The sequence below is a fragment of the Lynx canadensis genome, chromosome D4 (genome assembly GCF_007474595.2).
Source record: "Lynx canadensis isolate LIC74 chromosome D4, mLynCan4.pri.v2, whole genome shotgun sequence".
Classification (NCBI taxonomy): domain Eukaryota; kingdom Metazoa; phylum Chordata; class Mammalia; order Carnivora; family Felidae; genus Lynx; species Lynx canadensis.
In genome coordinates, this window is record NC_044315.2 from 72,349,956 (window position 1) to 72,370,962 (window position 21,007).

At 35.3% G+C, this 21,007-nt stretch overlaps 1 protein-coding gene across 8 annotated transcripts in view; it reads right to left on the reverse strand.

Moving 5' to 3' along the window:
- PTBP3 (polypyrimidine tract binding protein 3) overlaps window positions 1-21,007 on the reverse strand; it is a 120,799-nt gene that overhangs the window by 15,377 nt on the left and 84,415 nt on the right. For all 8 annotated transcript variants that reach the window (XM_030293960.2, XM_030293961.2, XM_030293959.2 and 5 more), the window contains 2 exons: window positions 19,817-19,991; window positions 1,254-1,331 (listed from right to left, as the gene is read on the reverse strand). In XM_030293960.2, the coding sequence (XP_030149820.2) occupies window positions 1,254-1,331; window positions 19,817-19,991 (253 nt within the window). The remainder of the gene's footprint in view (window positions 1-1,253; window positions 1,332-19,816; window positions 19,992-21,007) is intronic.

The window sequence follows — 21,007 nt, forward strand, 5'->3', positions numbered from 1 at the left end:
AGCACCGTGTCAGGCTCTGTGCTGACAGCTCAGAGCCTGGAGCCTGCTTCAGATTCTGTGTCTCCCCCTCTTTCTTCCCCCTCCCATGCTCATGCTCTGTCTCTGTCTCTCAATAATAAATAAACATTAAAAAATTTAAAAAATATATCTAAGATGAAGGAAACCATATATCACTACTCCCAAATGTTTATCAATTAAACTTTGGGGAGCTTCAAATAAATAAAAATAATGTATAATGCCTTCATTTTAATGGAATAGGTAGAATATTCATTTAATTAAACATGTATTAAGATTTCTTAAAACCACCAAAAACATAAAACTTAAATGTCAACCTTATTATGTTTTCTCTTTTAGTCAACTTCATCCTCTCTATCAAAGATAGTAGTTGAAATTCCCAAGATTAGAGGGGCAGAATATGAAGATTACTGACAGAAAGGAGTTATGTTGCAATTTAAAATACAGTTATACTCATAAATCAGCTGGAAACTGGAAATGTCATATGTACACTAGGCTTAACATTATGCCACTCTTCTAATCACCAACCATAGTGTTTTCTTTAGGCATTAAAGAGAAAATCATAAAGTAAATTTTTTCTTTTCCTGAACTTATGATCAAATTTATTTTGTTTACTATTTGGAAAAGAGTGAGAGAGTCATTATCAAAGTATTAACCAATTGCTATCTCTTAATTATCTCTATTAGCTAAGAAAATATATATATCTCCTAAAATAAACAGCATGCATACTCTCTATGGTAATCCTCTGAAACCATTAATGATATAAGAAATGATTTAATATTTAATATTTATTAATTCAGGTATTTACTGACTGCATAGTATGTGTTGAAGGCTATCAAAGGCATTAAGAACCTAAATGTAAATAAGACACAGGTCCATTCAACATGTAATTGATAAGCTTATTAGCAAAGACAGAAGCAGTTCATACATTTCATAGAGTAATCTAAAAGGCAAATGTCAGGCTACTTAATATAGTCAACCTATAGTATATCTGTGTCAATAACAAGTATAAATGATGCAGGACACATAATGGAATTTGGGAACTGAGAATGGAACCACAGGGAATGAGCTGTGAAGACAAGGAAGCTGTGCATCATACAATGAGCCATTCCTATGGTTGATATACATAATGCTTTTATTGTAAATTCTTCAAATATAGTGATGTTTTTCATCTTGATAAGCTCTTAGAACATACAGATCACTAAAAAACTGTTTCAAATTCAACTTTAAAGAGTCACCTGTAGCTTGATGAAATCCAATGGCTGGGGCAAATCCAGCAGCCCCTGCATATGGTGAAGAAATTATACCTGGTGCACCTAATGGGGAAGAAAAGCTAAAGTAAATATTCTACCTTCTATAGATACGGTTATCAAAGCAATAAAAAAAAGTTTTATGATGGTATACTACTGATAAAGAGATACTGTTATGGAATAAAGATTTGTTCAAAAGGTGATACCTAATGTGTAAGAGCCTCTGCCCTTTCCAGAGCCTAACCTCTTTCACCTGGGCTCAAGGTTCAAGAGTACAGCTTAGCTGTTATTTAGTTTTGAGTTACTAGTTACTTCATTTTCATTTATTTTGTTTTGTTACTTAGGCTGAGATTCATGCCCTTATTTAGAGCACTATTTCTATGTGAAAATTTCTATGTCAAATACTTACTAAAATGTACTATACCTAGACGGTACGGTGGTGATGAAAATATGAAATAAAAATCCTTACTTTTGAAAGGCTTACAAACTACAATTGTATGAATTATGTAACTCATATAATAATATATTATAATATGAATTATATATGAATATATTATATATGAATATAATATATATAATAAATAATATTATTATATGAATTACAAGAGATTCATATACTGAAGATCTAATAGTTTAAACACAAATGTACTGCAAGTGGTCTAAGAAGGAAATGCAGAGGATTCACTGTGATTGTTTGGAGGTGTCTCAGGAAGTAAAACTTGAGCTAGACATTATGTAATTGAAAAGCACAGTGCCTACTGCATACCAGATGCTAAACAAATGCTGGTATTATTTCCTTTCTTTCCAGAAGCCTGGAGACTGTGACCATCAAGAAAAACAGGAGTTAGTTCCAATGGAGAAGTCAATACTAGTCGCAAGACAATGTGATTTCGGACATGTCAAGGTTGAGGTGATGGTAAGACACAAGTGGAAATGAGAAGGCATACTTAGAAAAAGTAAGACACAGATCTGTAAATCATCTATGTAGAAATAAACGTGAAAGCCGTATGAAAAAAAGTTACACTTTTTTAAAAAGACAGAAGACAAAAAATGGAAGAGAGTATTAATGGATACTTTAATGGATTCCAAAAATGGAATGGAGTATTAGTACATTTAAGTGATAGAGGAAGAAGATGAACATTCTAAGAAAAAGAGAACAGCCTTAGAAATAGAAAAAAAAACAAAACAGAGAATTATAACCCCTCAGGATCTAGAGGAACAGTGTTTAAGTGGGTGGGGGCTCAGGATAAGTCAAAGAGAATAAGAAATATAAAAAGTAAAGAAGTTTTAGAGCAATATCGAGAAGTTAGACTTTAAGAGTCAAAGGGAGAGGTTTTTTTCTTTTTAATGATAGGTTGATGAGCATATTTATGGGAAGAAATATGTAGGCTGTATTTTCCAGAGGAATTAAAAACTCAAAAAGTTTATTCTCTTCATTAAAAATAGTTAACAGAATCTGTTAAATATGTAGTTGTGATTTATTAAAATAACTCAAGAAAATATATAGTCATTAAGAGACTTCAGGGATAGAGCTGGCAGGGAGAACTGACAGTTAAGTGAAGATACAAAAAATGAGATAACTGACAGAATTAAGTGATGAAATAAGAGGAACGTAACATTTATTGAGAGCACACTGAGAGTCAAGCATTTTTCTAGTGCTAAGGAAGAACTGTCCTTGTTAAACTTATATTCAAGTAGGTTCAAGACCATACAGAAAAATGATTTAAAAAATTTTTTTAAGTTTATTTATTTATTCTGAGGGAAAGGGAGGGACACAGAGAGAGGGAGAGAGAATCCCAAGGAGGCTCCACACTGCCAGAGCAAAGACTGATGTGGGGCTCAATCGAAGAACTGTGAGATCATGACCTGAGCCAAAACCAAGAGTCGGACACCAACTGAGCCACCCAGGCGCTCCTAAAATGATTCATTTTTACAACAGTAATAACTATATTTAAGGCATAAAGACTTAACAAAGAGGCTTCAACATGGATATGAGTAATTATGAAAATCTGTGCTAGAAAGTTAAACATATGAAGAGATATATAGTAGATTGCATTATTGTTGCCAAGTATTTACCTGCCCCTTCCGTATAACTCTGGCTAGTACTGTGACTTGCACACATCTTTATGCAATTCCCACTGCACTTAATTAGGAGTACACAGCGATATAACATACACCACCTCTCTATAAAGAACCTTCAAGAGGCATTACGGGTTTACATCAGCTCTCCTATTTTTTACTCTCTGGCACCAGAATGCCATGTCTCAAATGTAATGACACTTTTAAACTGGGCACTAGATCACAAATACATGTGAAGGAGTGCTGCAAGAATGGGTTCACAGCTGCATAAATGTCAGGGGTGTGAAAGAAATAAATGTTAATTGCTGTAAGCTACTGAAATTGGGGGGAGGGCAAATGAGGTATTTTTAAAACACAAGAAGACTGAAGCGCCTGGATGGCTCAGTGAGTTAAGTGTCCGACTTCAGCTCAGGTCATGATCTTGCAGTTCGTGGGTTCAAGCCCGGCATCAGGCTCTCTGCTGGCATTCAGAGCCTGCTTCGGATCCTCTGTCTCCTCTCGCTGCCCCACCCCTGTTCACACTCTCTCCCTCTCTCTCTCAAAAATAAACAAACATTTAAAAAAACACACAAAAAGACTAATACAGATGGCTATGGTAGGGGGCTATGAGGTTGCGAGACTAGTAGGTTTTAGAGAAATGAGGAAAAATTTTGAGGTAAGTATCCCAGAATGCTAAATAGCGATAAATAAAAGAATTGGCAAACAATTAACAGGGATAAATTTTAAGTAATTGCTCCCAAGTAAAATATGATTAATAAGAACATTTGTTAAAATTTGACAGAAGAATCATTGATAGTTTCTATAAATAAACATTCCCCCAAATAAGCAGAAACAGAAACATTTTAGCAAAGTAACCTTTAGACAATGGGTTAGTATCTTTATGAAAAGATTATACAAACTTTTATGAAAAAGGCTTAAGAGTTGAGTGACTAACAATTGTTTACATCTGGAAAATGTACCCCTACAACAGCCAATTAAGGCAATAAAAATTGTTAACATTTTTACCTGTGAAATCAGTTTATCAATAATATTTATAATAATAAAACCCTAAAGAAACACATTTAATGTCCAAATTGGAGAATGTTTAAATTATGAGTTGCTAGACAAAATACAGAGCCATTTAAAATACTACAGAGAGTGTGTACTACAAAAAAAATAATGCTCCGTAATTATTTTTTAAAAATGTGGACCCAGTAGCAGATTAAATAAACAGACCAACCTTCATGCAGAAAATGCCCGAAGAGTGTAAAGATTTTTAAAAAAATCTAACAGCCAACAAGATAATAAAGAATAACGAGGTCAAAAGCCAAGCCCCAAGAAACTGAGCTTTGGTTTTATCAGCCTCATGGGGTAGTAGACAAGATGAAAATTCCAGGATTGGCCCCAAGAAGGAAGTCAATAGATGACCTTTATGGCATTAATTTGGAAGTGTACACCTTAATAACCTACCCTTCTCACCCTCAGACAAGACTGTAAGAAAAAGCGCCTTCATGTCTAGTAGAAAAGGGAGGAAAAAGTTGCTGAAAAGGCCTAACCAAAAGCAAGCTCTGACAATTTGCAGCAGCTCAAATTCACATTTCTTAGGAGTCCAAAATAAAACTAATGAAGTTATGGATTTAGACTGAAATGGTCCCAAACACAGAGCCTTTAATTTTGCAGACAAACAAATTCTCTCTGGAGGAGCATACCATGATCCCAAATAACTCATACAATTAATTCTCTAAGTAAAACGAATAGCTCATTTAAAAGAAAGAAAAACCTAACAGAGACAGACACAGGAATTATCAGATCAAGATTTTAGATAGTACACTTGAAGAAATAAAAGATATGCCAAAAAATACTGTAGGTCAGAAGACACTTAAAAAGAGCAAAATAAAATTTCTAGAAATGAAAAACACAATTAATGAAATCTAAATTACTGGATGAGCTTAACAACAGATTAGACAAAGTTTCAAAAACTTTGATTTGTGAAATCAAAGGTCCTAAGGAATTATTCAGAATGCATTTTAGAGAGATAATATAGAAAATATGAAAGTCTGAGACCCTCAGAATAGAGTAAGAGGGTATAACAGGTCAAATCAAAGTTTCAGAGAGTAAGAAAAGAAATTGTGAGAAGGGAAAATATATGAAAAGATAATTTCTATAACCAATAAAAGGCAATGACCCATCAAATCAAGAAGCTCAAGGAAGCTCCAATTAGAATAAACACATCACAGACACATCACACTGAAACCACAGGGCATCAAAGATGAAGAAAAGGTCTGAAGAATAGCCAGAGAGAAACAAGCGGTAGTTAAATTGACGCAGCTGACTTTCTTTTTTTAAATTTTTTTTTCAACGTTTTTATTTATTTTTGGGACAGAGAGAGACAGAGCATGAACGGGGGAGGGGCAGAGAGAGAGGGAGACGCAGAATCGGAAACAGGCTCCAGGCTCCGAGCCATCAGCCCAGAGCCCGACGCGGGGCTCGAACTCACGGACCGCGAGATCGTGACCTGGCTGAAGTCGGACGCTTAACCGACTGCGCCACCCAGGCGCCCCGACGCAGCTGACTTTCTAAGAGCAACAATGAAAACCAGAACATCATCAAATGATTTAATATACTGAATGAAAAGAAAAAGAAATACATCTGTTGATCTAAAACTCCATAGTAAGCAAAAGCATCTTTTAAAACTGACAACAAAATAAAGACATTTTTGAACAAAAATTTGAAAACTTCAAATATGTTATCATGGACTTTCCTAAGTGAATACTGGAGGATACTGTTCAGGTAAGTGAATCCAGATGGCATATCTGAGTTGTAAGAAAGAATAAAAAGTTGGGGCGCCTGAGCAGCTAAGTCAGTTGAGTATCTGATTCTTGATTTCACCTCAGGTCATGATCTCATGGTTTGTGAGATCAAGTCCCACATCGGGTTCTACGCTGCCAGTGCAGAATTCTCTCTCCATCTCTGCCTTTCCCCCACTTGCGCTCCCTTTCTCTCTCTCTCTGAAACTAAATAAATGAACATTAAAAAAAAAAAGAAGGAATAAAAAGTCTACAGTTACATACGGTTTGATCTAAACGAATATTTATTATATAAAACAATACTAACAAGTTGCCTGATTAAAAAAATTTTAAGGGGCACCTGGGTGGCTCAGTTGGTTAAACGTCCAACTTTGGCTCAGGTCATGATCTCACAGTTTGTGGGTTCAAACCCCACATCAGGCTCTGTGCTGACCATTCAGAGCCTGGAGCCTGCTTCAGATTCTGTGTTTCCCTCTCTCTGCCCCTCCCCTGCTCACACTCTCTCTCTCTCTCTCTCAAAAATAAACATTAAAAAAAAAGTTTTAATTTTAAAATGTAACAATAATATCATGAGTTAGGAGAAGGTAAAAGAGGGTAAAAGCAGTTAAACTTCCCTAAAAGTTCTTAAGTTATGTAAGGAAAGGGTACACTATCAGTTAACTTTCGATTTTGGTAAAATAAGTATGAAAGTTAAAAATCATAGATACAAACACAAAACAGTACTAAATTCCAAAAACAGCAAGAAAAACAGAATAATAAACAAAAAACATTACTTCAACAAGTATTTTTGAATGCCTATTTCATGCCAGGCATAAACATATATAAACTAAATAGAAGAAAAAATCTACCCTGGTGAAGCTTAATTCTAGTGATAAAAATAAAATAATAAATACAGTAAAAAACTACAAGTAAGAAAGTGATAAATACTATAGAAATCAGAATAGGGGTGCCTGGGTGGTTCAGTCGGTTATATGCCCGACTTCGGTTCAGGTCATGATCTCGGGTTTGTGAGTTCATGCCCTGTGTTGGGCTCTGTGCTGACAGCTCAGATCCTGAAGCCTGCTTCGGATTCTGTGTCTCCCTCTTCTCTGCCCTTCCCCATCTCACTCAAAAATAAACAAACATTAAAAAACCTTAAAAAAATAGAATAGGAAGAATTAGGAGCACTGAGGGCTAGTCAGGGTAGGTCAAAGGCAGCATGAAAAAAACTGAGGGTACCTGAGAGAAAAGTACTCCAGCTAGGGGGAATAACTAGAATAATCTAGAGGTGGGAACATACTTAAAATGTTTTATAAACTGGAGGGACTGTCAGTTTGGTGAGGAGAAAGAGTGGGGTGGAGGGGGGCGGGGAGGGTACTGACAAAGATATTTAAAAAGTAAAATTGGAGTGCATGGTATAGGGCCTTGTAATCCAACATAAGGATGTGAGCATTTACTCTGAAAGAAAAAGGAAGTTTTGGAGGGCTTTCAGTCAGCATTAGACTGAAACTGATAGGACTCACTTTTCTTTTTTAAAAGGGATTATGTAAAGTTTTGACATATAGTTAAAACATGTGAAACTATCATCACAATCAAGATAACAAATATGTCTTTATTTCAAAAATTTCCTTGTGCCCCTTTGTAATCCCTCTCCCTCCAAACCCTGTCCCTAGGTAACCACTGATCTGCTTTCTGTCACTATAGACTAGTGTGCATTTTTCAGACTTACACATAAACAGAATCATACAATAGGTGTTCTTTAAAAAACCTGGTTTCTTTAATTCAGAATAAAGTTTTGTCTGGCTTCTTTCAATCAAAATAATCTGGTTCTCCTTATTGATATATTCCTGTGTATTTAAATAGCATTTCATCATATGGACAAACTATACTTTAAAATACTCACCTGTAATAAAATATTTCTAGATTTTGGTCATTACAAATAAATTGCTAAGGACATTTCTACACAGGTATCTGTGTGGATATGAACTTTGATTCCTCTTGGATAAGTGATCAGGTAGAATGAGTGGGTCATAATGCAGGCACACATTTAACTTTTAAGGAAACTGTCCAAGTCTTTGCTAAAGTGGTCTTACCTAAATTTTACATTGCCACCAACATAGTACACCAGTGAAAGATGGTCCACATCCTTGATACAGTAAACCTTATAAAATTTAGCCATTCTAATGGGCATGTACCACTATCTTATAGTGATTTTAATTTCCACTTCCCTGATGACTGGGGATAAGCATCATTTCAGGTGCTTGTCGACATTCATATGCCATTTTTTGTACACTATCTTCATATCTTTTGCACATTTTTTCTTGGTTTGTTTTCTTCCTATTGAGTTATAAGAGGTCTTCACATAACTTGATGTAACTACTATGTCTGATATATGTGCTGCAAAGGTTTTCCTTCAAGTCTGTAGCCTGCCTTTGATTTCCTTTTTTTAAAAAATTTACTTCTTTATTCTATTACTTTTTTTTAGTATTTATTTTTGGAGAGCACAAGCAGGGGAGGGGCAGAGAAAGGGGGACAGAGGATCTGAAGCAGGCTCTGCACTGACAGGCTGACAGCAGTGAGCCTGATGTGGGGCTCAAACTCCCTAACTGCAAGATCATGACCTGAGCCAAAGTTGGACACTCAAATGACTGAGCCACCCTAAAGTTTATTTTTGAGAGAGAGAGAGAAAGAGAGAGAGAGAGAGAGAGAGAGAATAAGCATGGGAGGGGCAGAGAAGGGGGAGAGATAGAATCCCAAGCAGGCTCTGTCAGCACGGAGCCCAATGCAAGGCTTGAACACAAGAGTCGGACACTTACCCAACTGAGCTACCCACGTGCCCCTGCCTTTGATTTTCTTGATGTTATCTTTCAAGCACTGTTAACATACAGTGTAATATTAGTTTCATGTGTATATTACAGTGATTCAACATTTCTATATTCCCTACATCACCCAGTGCTCATGACTACAAGTGCTCTCCTTAATCACCATAACCTATTTAAACCCCCTCCCCCACTCTGGTAACCATTCGTTTGTTCTCTGTAAGTAAGAGTTGGGGGTGGGGTGCTCGGGTGGCTAAGTGACTGGCTCTTGATTTTGGCTCAGGTCACAGTCTCACTGTTTGTGAGTTCAAGCCCCGCATCAGGCTCTGTGCTGACAGTGTGGAGCCTGCTTGGGATTCTCTCTGCCCCTCCCATGTGCTCTCTCTAAATAAAGAAACTTAAAAAAAAAAAAAAAAAGAAAGAAAAAAGAGTTCAGGTGCCTGGCTGGCTCAGTCAGAAGTGCATGCAAATATTGAGCTTGGGGTGATGAGTTCAAGTCTCATGTTGGGTAAACAGATTACCAAAAAAACAAAAACAAAAAAACCAAAACCAAACAACCAAACCAAACAAACAAACAAACAAACACAAATTAAAGTCTGTTTATTGATGTCTTTCTCTTATTTCTTCCTTGGTTTTATATTAGATTCTACATGAGTGAAATCATGTGGTAGTTGTCTTTCTGACTTATTTCACTTAGAATTATACTCCCTACCTCCATCCATGTCATTGGAAATGGCAAAATTTCATTTTTTATGGCTGAATAATATTCCATGTGTACACACATTCTTTTGCATGTTGCTGTCCAGTTTTCCCAACACTGTATGTTGAAGAGACTCTTTTTCCCATTGGATATTTGTTTCTGCTTTGTTGAAAATTAATGGACCACACAATCGTGGGTTTATTTCTGGGTTTTCTCTTCTGGTCTATTGACCTATGAAGTCCAGAATTATGATGTCCCCTGCTTTGCTTTTCTTTTTCAAGACTGCTTTGGCTGTTTGGGGTCTTTTGTGGTTCCATACAAATTTTAGGGTTGTTTGTTCTAGTTGTGAAATCTGCTCTTGGTTTTTGATAGAGATTGCATTAAATGTATAGACTGCTTTGGGTACTACAATCATTTAAAAATATTTGTTCTTTCAATACACGAACATGGAATGTCTTTCCATTTCTTTGTGTTGTCTTCCATTTCTTTCATCAGTGTTTTACAGTTTTCAGAGTACAGGTCTTTTACCTCTTAAGTTAATTCCTAGGTATCCTACATAAGATATCTTAAATTATTTTTGGTACAATTGTAAATGGGATTGTTTTCTTAATTTCTCTATCTGCTGCTTCATTATTGGTATACAGAAATACAACAGATTTCTGTTCTTTCATTTTATATCCTACAACTTTACTGAATTTATCAGTTCTAGCAGTTTGTTGGTTGAGTCTTAGGGTTTTCTATATATAGTATTATGCCATCTGCAAATATTAAAAGTTTTACTTCTTCTTTCCCAAACTGGATGCCTTTTCTTTCTTTTTGTTGTCTGATTGTTGTGGGTAGGACGTCCAGTACTATGTTGAATAAAAGTGTTGACAGTAGACATCCTCGTCATGTTCCTGACCTTAGGGGAAAGGCTTTCAGTGTTTCCCCATTAAGGATGATGTTAGCTGTGGGTTTTTCACACATGGCCTTATTTACATTAGGCCCTCTAAACCTACTTTGTTGGGCACTTTCATCAAGAATGGATGTTGTGCTTTGTCAAATGATTTTTCTGTTATTTACTGAAATGATAATATGGTTATCCTTTCTCTTACTGATGTGATGTATGATGTTGATTGAAATACGATTATTGAACCACCTTTCCATCCCAGGAATATCCCACCTGATTGTGATTTTTAAAAAAAATGTATTGTTTAAAGCAGTTTGCTAGTATCTTATTGAGAATTTTTGCATCCATGTTCATCAGGGATATTGGCCTATAGTTCTCTTTAGTGGGTCTTTATCTGCTTTTGGTATCAGGATAATGTTGGCCTCAGGGAATGAATATGGAAGTTTTCCTTCCTCTTCTATTTTTTGGAATAGTTTGAGAACAAAAGCTATGAGCTTTTCTTTAAGTGTTTGGTAGAAACTGCCTGTGAAACCATCTGGTCCTGGGCTTTTGTTTGTTGGGAGTTTTTTGATTACTGATTCAATACCTTGACTGGTTACTGACTGTTCAAATTTCCTATTTCTTTCTGTCTCAGTTTTGATAGTTTATAGGTTTCTAGGAATTTAACCATCTCTTCTAGGTTGCCCGGTTTGTTGGCATATAGTTTTTCCTAATATTCTCTTACAACTGTTTGTATTTCTGTGGTGTTGGTTTTTTCTCCTCTCATTTGTGATTTGGTGTCCTTTCTTTTTCTTTTTCTTGGCAAGTCTGACTAAAGGATAATCAATTTTACTGATTATTTTCCAAAGAACCAGCTCCTGGTTTCATTGATCTGTTCTATTGTTTTTTTGTTTTTAGTTTCTATATCATTTATGTCTGATCTAATCTTTATTATTTTCATCCTTCTGCTGGTTTTCAGTTTTGTTTGTTGTTCTTTTTCTACCTCCTTTAGGTATAAGGTTAGGTTATGTGAGATTTTTCTTGCTTCCTGAGACAGGCCAGTATTACTATGAACTTCCCTCTTAGAACCACTTTTACTGCATCCCAGAGGTTTTGGACTGTTGTGCTTTCATTATCATTTGTTTCTATGTACTTTTTAATTTCTTCTTTTATTTCCTGGTTGACTCAGTACTGACATGGTTTATTAGCATGTTATTTAGCCTCAATGTGTTTATGGTCTTTCCAGATTTTTTCTTGTGGTTGAAAAGATGCATGGTATCATTTTGATCTTTTGAATTTGCTAGTTTGTTTTGTGGTCTAATATGTGGTCTATTCTGGAGAATGCTCCATGAGCACTTGCAAATAATATGTATTCTGCTGTTTCAGGATGGAATATTCTGAATGTATCTGTTAAATCCATCTGTTCTGGTATGTCCTTCAAAGCCACAGTTTCCTTGTTGATTTTCTGTTTACATGAACCGTCCGTTGGGGTAAGTGGGGTGTTAAAGTCCCTTACTATTAGCATATTACTATCAATTAATTCCTTTATGTTTGTTAATAACTGTTTTATAGTGTATTTGGGTGCTCCTATGCTGGGTGCATAAATATTTATAATTTTTGTATCTTCTTGTTGGATTGTCCCCTTTTTAATTACGTAACATCCTTATTTGTTCTTTACAGTCTTTGTTTTTAAGTCTGTTTTTGTCCAATGTAAGTACTGTTACTCTCTTTCTTTTGAGATCTGTTTGTCTGACAGATGTTTCTCCATCCCTTCTCTTTCAAACTGAATGTGTCTTTAGGTCTAAAATGAGTCTCCTGTAGGCAGCATTTAGATGGGTCTTGTTTAAAAAAAATTTTTTTAAATGTTTGTTTATTTTTGAGAGAGAGAGAGACAGAGTGTGAGTAGGGGAGGGGCAGAGAGAGAGGGAGACACAGAATCTGAAGCAGGCTCCAGGCTCTGAGCTGTCAGCACACAGCCCAACACAGGGCTCGAACCCATGAACCACGAGATCATGACCTGAGGTGAAGTCGGACGCCCAACCGAGCCACCCAGGTGACCCTAGATGGGTCTTATTTTTTAATCAATTATGTCAATCTCTGTTTTGATTGGAGCATTTAGTCCATTTACATTCAAAGTAATTATTGATAGATACGTGTTTATTGCCATCTTATTACTTATTTTGTGGCTGTTTCTGATTTTCTCTGATCCTTTTTCTTTTCATGTTTTGCTGATTTTCTTTAGTGATATACTTGGATTTCTTCCTCTCTATTCTTTGAATGTTTTATTAGTGGGTTTTGGTATATGGTTACCATTAGGTTTGTATATAACTTCTTCTGCATTGGTTTAAACCTTACAGTATAGGTCTAAAGATCTATTTCAAGAAAGTCAGTTTGTCAGTATGGTACAAGATACAGGAAAAATTTTTAATTTTTTCAGTATGAATACCTATGTGTCTAAAAACTTTTTGAAAAGATTTTCTTTCTCTATGGAATTTTACACTGTTGAAAAATCAACAGATGTATTACATATAAATGAGACTATTTCTAGACTCTGTATTCTGCTCTATTAATGTAAATCTATATATCCTATATACACTACCAAACTGGCTTGATTTCTGCAGCTTTACATTAAGTCTTTCATTAAGCAATTATTGTAAATACTTTGACTATTTTAGATAGCTTTTAAAAAAAATATTTATTTTAGAGAGAGAGCACACGAGAGAGTGCACATGCAAGCAGGGAGGGAGCAGAAAGAGAGGGACAGAGAATCCCAAGCAGGTTCCATGCTATCGGCACAGAGCCTGACGTGGGGCCCGAACTCATGAACCAGGAGATCATGACCTTAAAGGAAATCAAGAGTTGGACACTAAACCCAACTTAGTCACCCAGGCGCCCCATGCTCATTTCACATATGAATAAACAAAAGTGCAGAGAAGTTAAACAATTTATTTGCCCCAAGTCACACAGATCATAAATAGAAGGTCTAGAATTAGAATCTAAAAAGTATGATCCTGGGGCGCCTGGGTGGTTCAGTTGGTTAAGCATCCAGCTTTGGCTCAGGTCATGATCTCACGGTCCATGGGTTCGAGCTCCACGTCAGGCTCTTTGCTGATAGATCAGAGCTTGGAGCCTGCTTCGGATTCTGTGTTTCCCTCTTTATCTTCCCCTCCGCCACCTGCACTCTTTCTCTCAAAAATAAACATTTAAAAAGTATGGTCCTGAGGAATAAATATAACAAAGCATGCACAAATTTGTGGAGTCACCTAAAGTCACCAAACTCTTTGGAAAGACATTAAGGAACATTCAAAAAAAATGAAGAGATGTACAATGTTCAAAGACGGTTAAGACTGTATTGTAAAGATGTCAATTATCTTCTACGTGATTTATAAAGTCAACGTAATCCAAATGAACTCTAACAGCTTTTTCCTTGAGGATGTGACATGTTGACCCTAAAATTCATAGGTAAAATGATGAAGAAGTGCAAAGACACTCTTGAAAAATAAGGTAAAAAGATTTATTCTGTCAGGTATTGAGACTTGTGGTGATGATTAAAGGAGAGACTAATAAAAAGACCCAGGAATAATACCCACAAAACAACTTAAGCAAATATTCAGCTGAAGTTAATGCTATGTGTTAACAACTCTGAAACCACGCTCTGTGTATTACAAGATTGAGCAAATAAGTAAACACATTGAAGCTAATAGAAACTAAATATCTCATTCTTGAAGCAGGGAGCTAACAGTATGAAAAGGGTGCGGGGATTGGAATTGGAGGTATTAGTTAAAATTTGTGGTTTTTAACCACACAGAGACATATATTTATGAAGCACAAAGAAATACATTTATGACCTACACATACATATGAATCCCAGTAATGTTCATTTAAAGTGCCTAGAAGCAATGATGTTCCTATCAACAATAAGCACATCTAATGCCTGAGTATTGATTTCAAAAAACCATTTCTAACTAAAAGGAACCGGGCCTCAATGGAGAAGTAGCCGATTGCAGCACTAAGGGAGGGAAGGTAAAGAAGAGCTGAAATATCTTCAACCAGAAAGTTAGGAAATGTTCAAACGAAGACGGGGATATGTCAAGGGCCATAGAAGCCACTGTGAAAGGGCTCCCACTGGCCAAACCTGGGACAGGTTGAACATAAAATGAAAAATCACAGCATAAAACCCACAGAATAAGAAGAATCTATAAGACCATGGGAATGCAAGCTGGTGCAGCCACTCTGGAAAACAGTATGGAGGTTCCTCAAAAAACTAAAAATAGAACTACCCTACGACCCAGCAATTACACTACTAGACATTTATCCAATGGTACAGGTGTGCTGTTTCGAAGAGACACATGCATCCCCATGTTTATAGCAGCACTATCAACAACAGCCAAAGTATGGAAAGAGCCCAAATGTCCATCGCTGGATGAATGGATAAAGAAGGTGTGGTATACATATATACAATGGTGTATTACTTGGCAATCAAAAAGAATGAAATCTTGCCATTTGCAACTATGTGGATGGGACTGGAGGGTATTAGGCTAAGTGAAATTAGAGAAAGACAAATGTCATATGACTTCACTCATATGAGGACGTTAAGAGACAAAACAGATGAACATAAGGGAAGGGAAACAAAAAATATAAAAATAGGGAGGGGGACAAAACAGAAGAGACTCATAAATATGGAGAACAAACAGGGTTACTGGAGGGGGTGTGGGCTAAATAGGTAAGGGGCACTAAAGAATCTACTGATATTATTGTTGCACTATATGCTAACTAATTTGGATGTAAATTAGAAGAAAATTAAATTAAAAATTATAAAAAAATCTGTAAGACCACACTGACAAGAAAAAATAAATGAGTAATAAATAAGCATAGAGACCTAATGCACAGTATAATGAATTTAGACAGACATTATTACATATAAATGTATCAAAGTAACATGTTACACACCTTAAATTCACACGATGTTAGATGTCAAATTTATTCAAAATGAATGAATAAATAAATGAAGGGAGTGGTGGTAAGAAAAAAGTCCTTTATAATAAAATTACAGCTAATAAGCATTAAAGGAATGATGAGATTAACAAATCTCCAATAAGGTAACCATCACAGTAACAACAATATTTGGCAATGGATGATACAATTCAAGAGTGAAAAGCGATAGGGAACAGGATATTTATACAGTCTCAATGTATCACCCTACAAATTACAGATAAAAATAGTAATTTACTGGGAAGAAACTTTGCAGAAATCACGTTAGTAAGTGATCAAAGTTAGTATCGTCATGAATTAGATAAACTGGCATCCTATGTCTCCTGATGTAAACAACTGAGAAAGACACAACGCTGTTTTAGCCAAAAAAAAAAAGCAGACACTCATATTGAGAGACAATCTATGAAATACCCAACCTGAAATCTTCACCAATTCAAATATCATGAAAGACAAAGAGTGAGGAAATGTTCCAAATTAAAGGACTCTAAAGAGACTCCAAATAAATTAGCCTAATACTGGTTTGGGTCTTTACCAGAAAAAATTCTCTTATAAAGAACATTACTTTTGCAACAGGCAAATTTCTAAAAGGTCTATGGATTAGATCATAGTATTATATAAATGTTTATTTCCCAATTTTGATAAGTGACCTGTGTTTAGGTAAGAATGTCCTTATTCTTAGAAAATACACACTGAGGGGCGCCTGGGTGGCTCAGTCGGTTAAGCGTCCGACTTCGGCTCAGGTCATGATCTCACGGTCCGTGAATTCGAGCCCCACGTCGGGCTCTGTGCTGACAGCTCAGAGCCTGAAGCCTGCTTCAGATTCTGTCTCCCTCTCTCTCTCTGACCCTCCCCCGTTCATGCTCTGTCTCTGTCTCAAAAATAAATGTTAAAAAAATAATTAAATAAAATTAAAAAAGAAAATACACACTGAGTATTAAGAAGTAAAGAGGCATCATGCCTGCAACTAACTCTCTAATAATTGAGGGGAAAAAGAAAAAACAACTATCCACCTCTTCCATATAATCAGAGAGATGATGAAGTAAATGTGGCATGATGTTAACTGAGGAATCTTGGATGCTTCTGGATATAAGGGAATTTCTTTGTACTAATCTTGCAACTTCAACTATTTCAAAACAAAATTATTAAAATACTATAAAGTTTATTTATTTTGAGAGAGAGACAGTGAAGGTGGGGAAGAGGCAAAGAGAGGGAGACACAGAGAATCCCAAGCAGGCTCTGCATTGTCAGCATGGAGCCCGACGCGGAGCTCGACCTCACAAAACTCAGATCATGACCTGGGCAGAAACGAAGAGTTGAATGCTCAACCAATTAAGTCACCCAGGTGGCACTAAGATACTATAAACTTTAGAATGTAGGTATATATATTTATGATGTCAGAGGAACAAAGGATTTCTTAAACAAGACACAAAAAACATAAATATAAAAGAAATGGCAAATAAATTTGACTAAATAAAAATACCATAACAAGAATAAACCAGTAAGCCAAAAATGGAAGAAACTATTTGAAACACATATAGCTACAGCCAACAAAGGACTATTGTGTGAGATATATATAAAAAGAATTTCCACCAAAAAAAAAAAGAAAGAAAAATAAAAAGAAAAGAAAGAAACAAGACAGCAAACACAAAAATAGGTAAAAAAAAGTTAAAACAGAAAATTCATAAGGGAGAATGGCCAATAAACAAATAAAAATATGTTTAACCTCATGGGTAATCAGGAATATCTCACTGCAGCATTGTCCATAATGACCTCAAACTAAAACAATCCTAATGACTATCAACAATAGAATGGATAAACAAACTGTGGTATATTCATTCAATAGATATCTATACACTTGATGGTACTGAGAATGAATAAGCAACAGCCATATATATATACATATATATATATATATATATATATATATATATATATATATATAAATATGGATGAATCACAAGTCAACAAAAGAAAATGAAGAGCATGATGCCATTTACATAAAATTCTAAATAAAGGAGAAAAAATGTTTAAATTAACACTTAGAGCTGCATAATGAGTGATAAGAAAAACATACACAAGGAAAAAGCAGAAAAGCAAAAGAATGAATATCATCAAATTTGAGACTGATCATCCTGGGACAGGAAGGGAAGGAACATACATAATCAATGAGAGTGCTACAAACACTGCTTCTTCAGGATATATAAATATATTATTTCTTAACCTGGATGATAACTACATGGGTGTTAAAATATATATTTGCATATTTTAGAAGATTTTCTAAAGGTATAGTGTATTATCACTAAAAACAGGGACAGAGTGCTTATGACTTAACCCTAGGAGCAGTAAAGAACCTTTCAAAAAAGAAAGAAGAGATAGTGAGGAAAAAGTCAGGAGAGTGGTATGGCACAAGCCAAGAGAAAAGAGAAGGGAATAGTGAATCATGTTAAATATTAGCAAGAGGCAGAGTAAACTTTCACATAATATGCAAAAAAGTACTGTTCTCTGTAGATGAATCAGCTCTCTTAAGATGTGGACATTACTTTGCAATGACTAAGGATTTATTAAAACGATGAAAAAGGCTGTTACTACTCTGTTATTTTATACTCAGAAACCAAAATTCTTGATCATAATTGAAAAATGTCCTCCTCCCATAATGTATAATTAATTACATCAAAAATATATACTCAATGATTGGAATAAGTACAGTTCTGCATTTGATAGCAAAGTTTTGGTAAACTTGAACGACAGCCTCAATTTCTATCATGTATTCCTGAAATTGTGATTACAAAGACCTCTGGCTCTGCCAAATCGGACATGTAAGTAGAGGCTGGTAACAAGTATAAAACACAAAAATTTGCTTAGACCAAGACAGAAAGTTTAACAGTTTAGGAACATGAACTGAACAATTCACTTGTCTTTCTCAGTTATAAATAACAGAAAGCTTTTACTTGAAAATAAAGTTACAAACTACTTTCCAGAAAATTGGACATGTGGCTAAGGATTCATTTTTCTCACCTATAAAATAAATATGGACTAAATATCACTTAAGGTCTCAATGAGCAATATTTTATGGTGTCATCTGGGAAATGAAAACTAATCACAAAAGGTAATAAAATTTAATACTTTATCTAGATAATAAACCACACCTTCAAGGGCTGCAAAATCCAAAAGTAGCATATATCAACCTAATGATATACCCAACTGGGCCATCCATTGCTTCTTCCTTTACATAAAGATTTGTTTTAAAAGTACAAATATATTGGTAACTAATTTTATTTTAAAAAAAAAATTTTTTTTTAATGTTTATTTTTGAGACAGTGAGAGACAGAGCATGAACAGGGGAGGGTCAGAGAGAGGAGGAGACACAGAATCTGAAACAGGCTCCAGGCTCCGAGCTGTCGGCACAGAGCCTGACACAGGGCTCAAACTCACGGACCACGAGATCATGACCTGAGCCGAAGTCGAACGCTGAACCAACTGAGCCAACCAGGCGCCCCTATTGGTAACTAATTTTAAATAAAAGAAAAAAGCCCTTCAAACCAGCATTTGCAGAGATAATTCAGAAGGTTGTCATTTTAATAATTATAATGCAAAAATACAACTTCACACAAACTTAAGTTACAGATGGGAGTTCTGATTTATAAAAAAAAAACAAAATAAAATAAATCCCCTTCTTTGAACAAAGGAAGAACATACCACTAATTTAGGCCCCTTTTTAAAATAACACTACTTCAGGGGCACCTGGTGGCTCAGTCAGTTAAGTGTCCAACTCTTGGTTTCAGCTCAGGTAATGATCTCATGGTTCATGGGTTCAAGCCCCATATCGGGCTCTGTAGTGACAGCATGGAGCCTGCTTGGCATTCTGCCTCCTCTCTCTGCCCCTCCGTGGTCACTCCCTATCTCTCTCTTCCAAAAATAAATAAATATTTAAAAATAAATAAAATACCACTACTTCAAAAGGAGAAAAGTATTTCTCTCAAGAACACAGATACCAATATTCCGTGGCTATAAGTCAACACATTTAAAGCAATGTTAATACTTATGAGCATTAATTTAAAGCAAATGGTTGTTTGGCTTACAAAGAATGAGTAAGATTAATGTTAGAACATAAATTTTTAACTCAATTTCAGATATTCATTTGTTTTGCCAACTAACAGAATCTACTAATATTAAGATTTAATTAAAGGACACATTTTGTTCCAAGATTTTTCTTTCCTTTAGAAATCCTGAGAGAATCCAAGAAGAAAAAAGGCTGATATACACAGATTAATGTATAAAACTTGTAACTTCAGAAAGCTTGCTTTGCGACCCAAAATGGAACTACTCACCAAAAGCAGCAGCCATAGGGGGTTCAAGGGATGGCTGGCCATCACCAGTAGGAAGGTCTAAACGAGTGAAGTCTCTGCTTTTGTCATTATTATATTTCACATTAAGGCTGGTGAGCTTGGAGAAGTCAATACGCAGAGTGCAGCATGCATTATAGATATTCTGGCCATCCAGAGCCTAAAGCATGTAAGAAAGGGACTGAGGTTTTGCAAGACAACAACACTGATAAATCAAGTAGCCTCTACTTTGACACAGAGTGGCAATTAGGTGTAAAGCAGAGAGTAAAGGACTAAAAGCCAAAGACTTGTGTTTACTTTTACCTAGGTCACTAACTGTGTGAACGTAAGAGAGAAAAAGAAAATCTCTCAGTTTTTCACAATGTCATAATAATCCCTTTCTTGTCTATGGTAAGATCAAATGAAAGGAGAGAAATGTAAAAGCGTGGAAAACTTACACATTATTGAGCATCGTACTAGCTACCATTATGATTATTTTGTCCACAACAAATGTTTAAAAATGATTTGATTTTATATTTCATAGCATTTTTAGCACACTTTACACAGTTTAAGATGAAACCACAACATATGAAATATTATCTATCTCTTTTTTTCTCTTGTAAATCTATTTTATAATACTTTGAATAATAAATGAGGGAAATTTTGCAATTAGTTCTGACATAAGACCGAAGATCAGTAATTCTTACCCCCTTCACAATAATGAAAACTTATCAAAGGAATATATGTAGCCACTTGACTTTCACAAATGCTCAAATTTATAAAAATAGATACCAGAAACCCCAAAACATGAAAAATGCAAATATACAAAAAACACTGGCTTATAAACAGTTATAGATGAGTACATCATCATAAAGGTACAAAGTAATATGTGCAGGTAAAGGGTACAGCAAATATAAAGTCCATATTCCTAATATGGCAGACAGTGTGTGGTACAGAAAACTACTAAAAACCTTAGTCCCAATCTTTGAAAAGAAATTAGAAATAATTCAGATACTGATAAAAGATAGAATTAGGGTTAAGAATAGATCTCAATAGGAGATGAGTAAAATATAATCAAACTGAATATGAAATTTTCTACTTGTCAAAAGTCAAGCACTCATGTACTAAAAAAAAAAAAGACAATATAAACCAACAGCAGCAAGCTTCCTAAAATGTTGTATATTCACAAAATCAGAG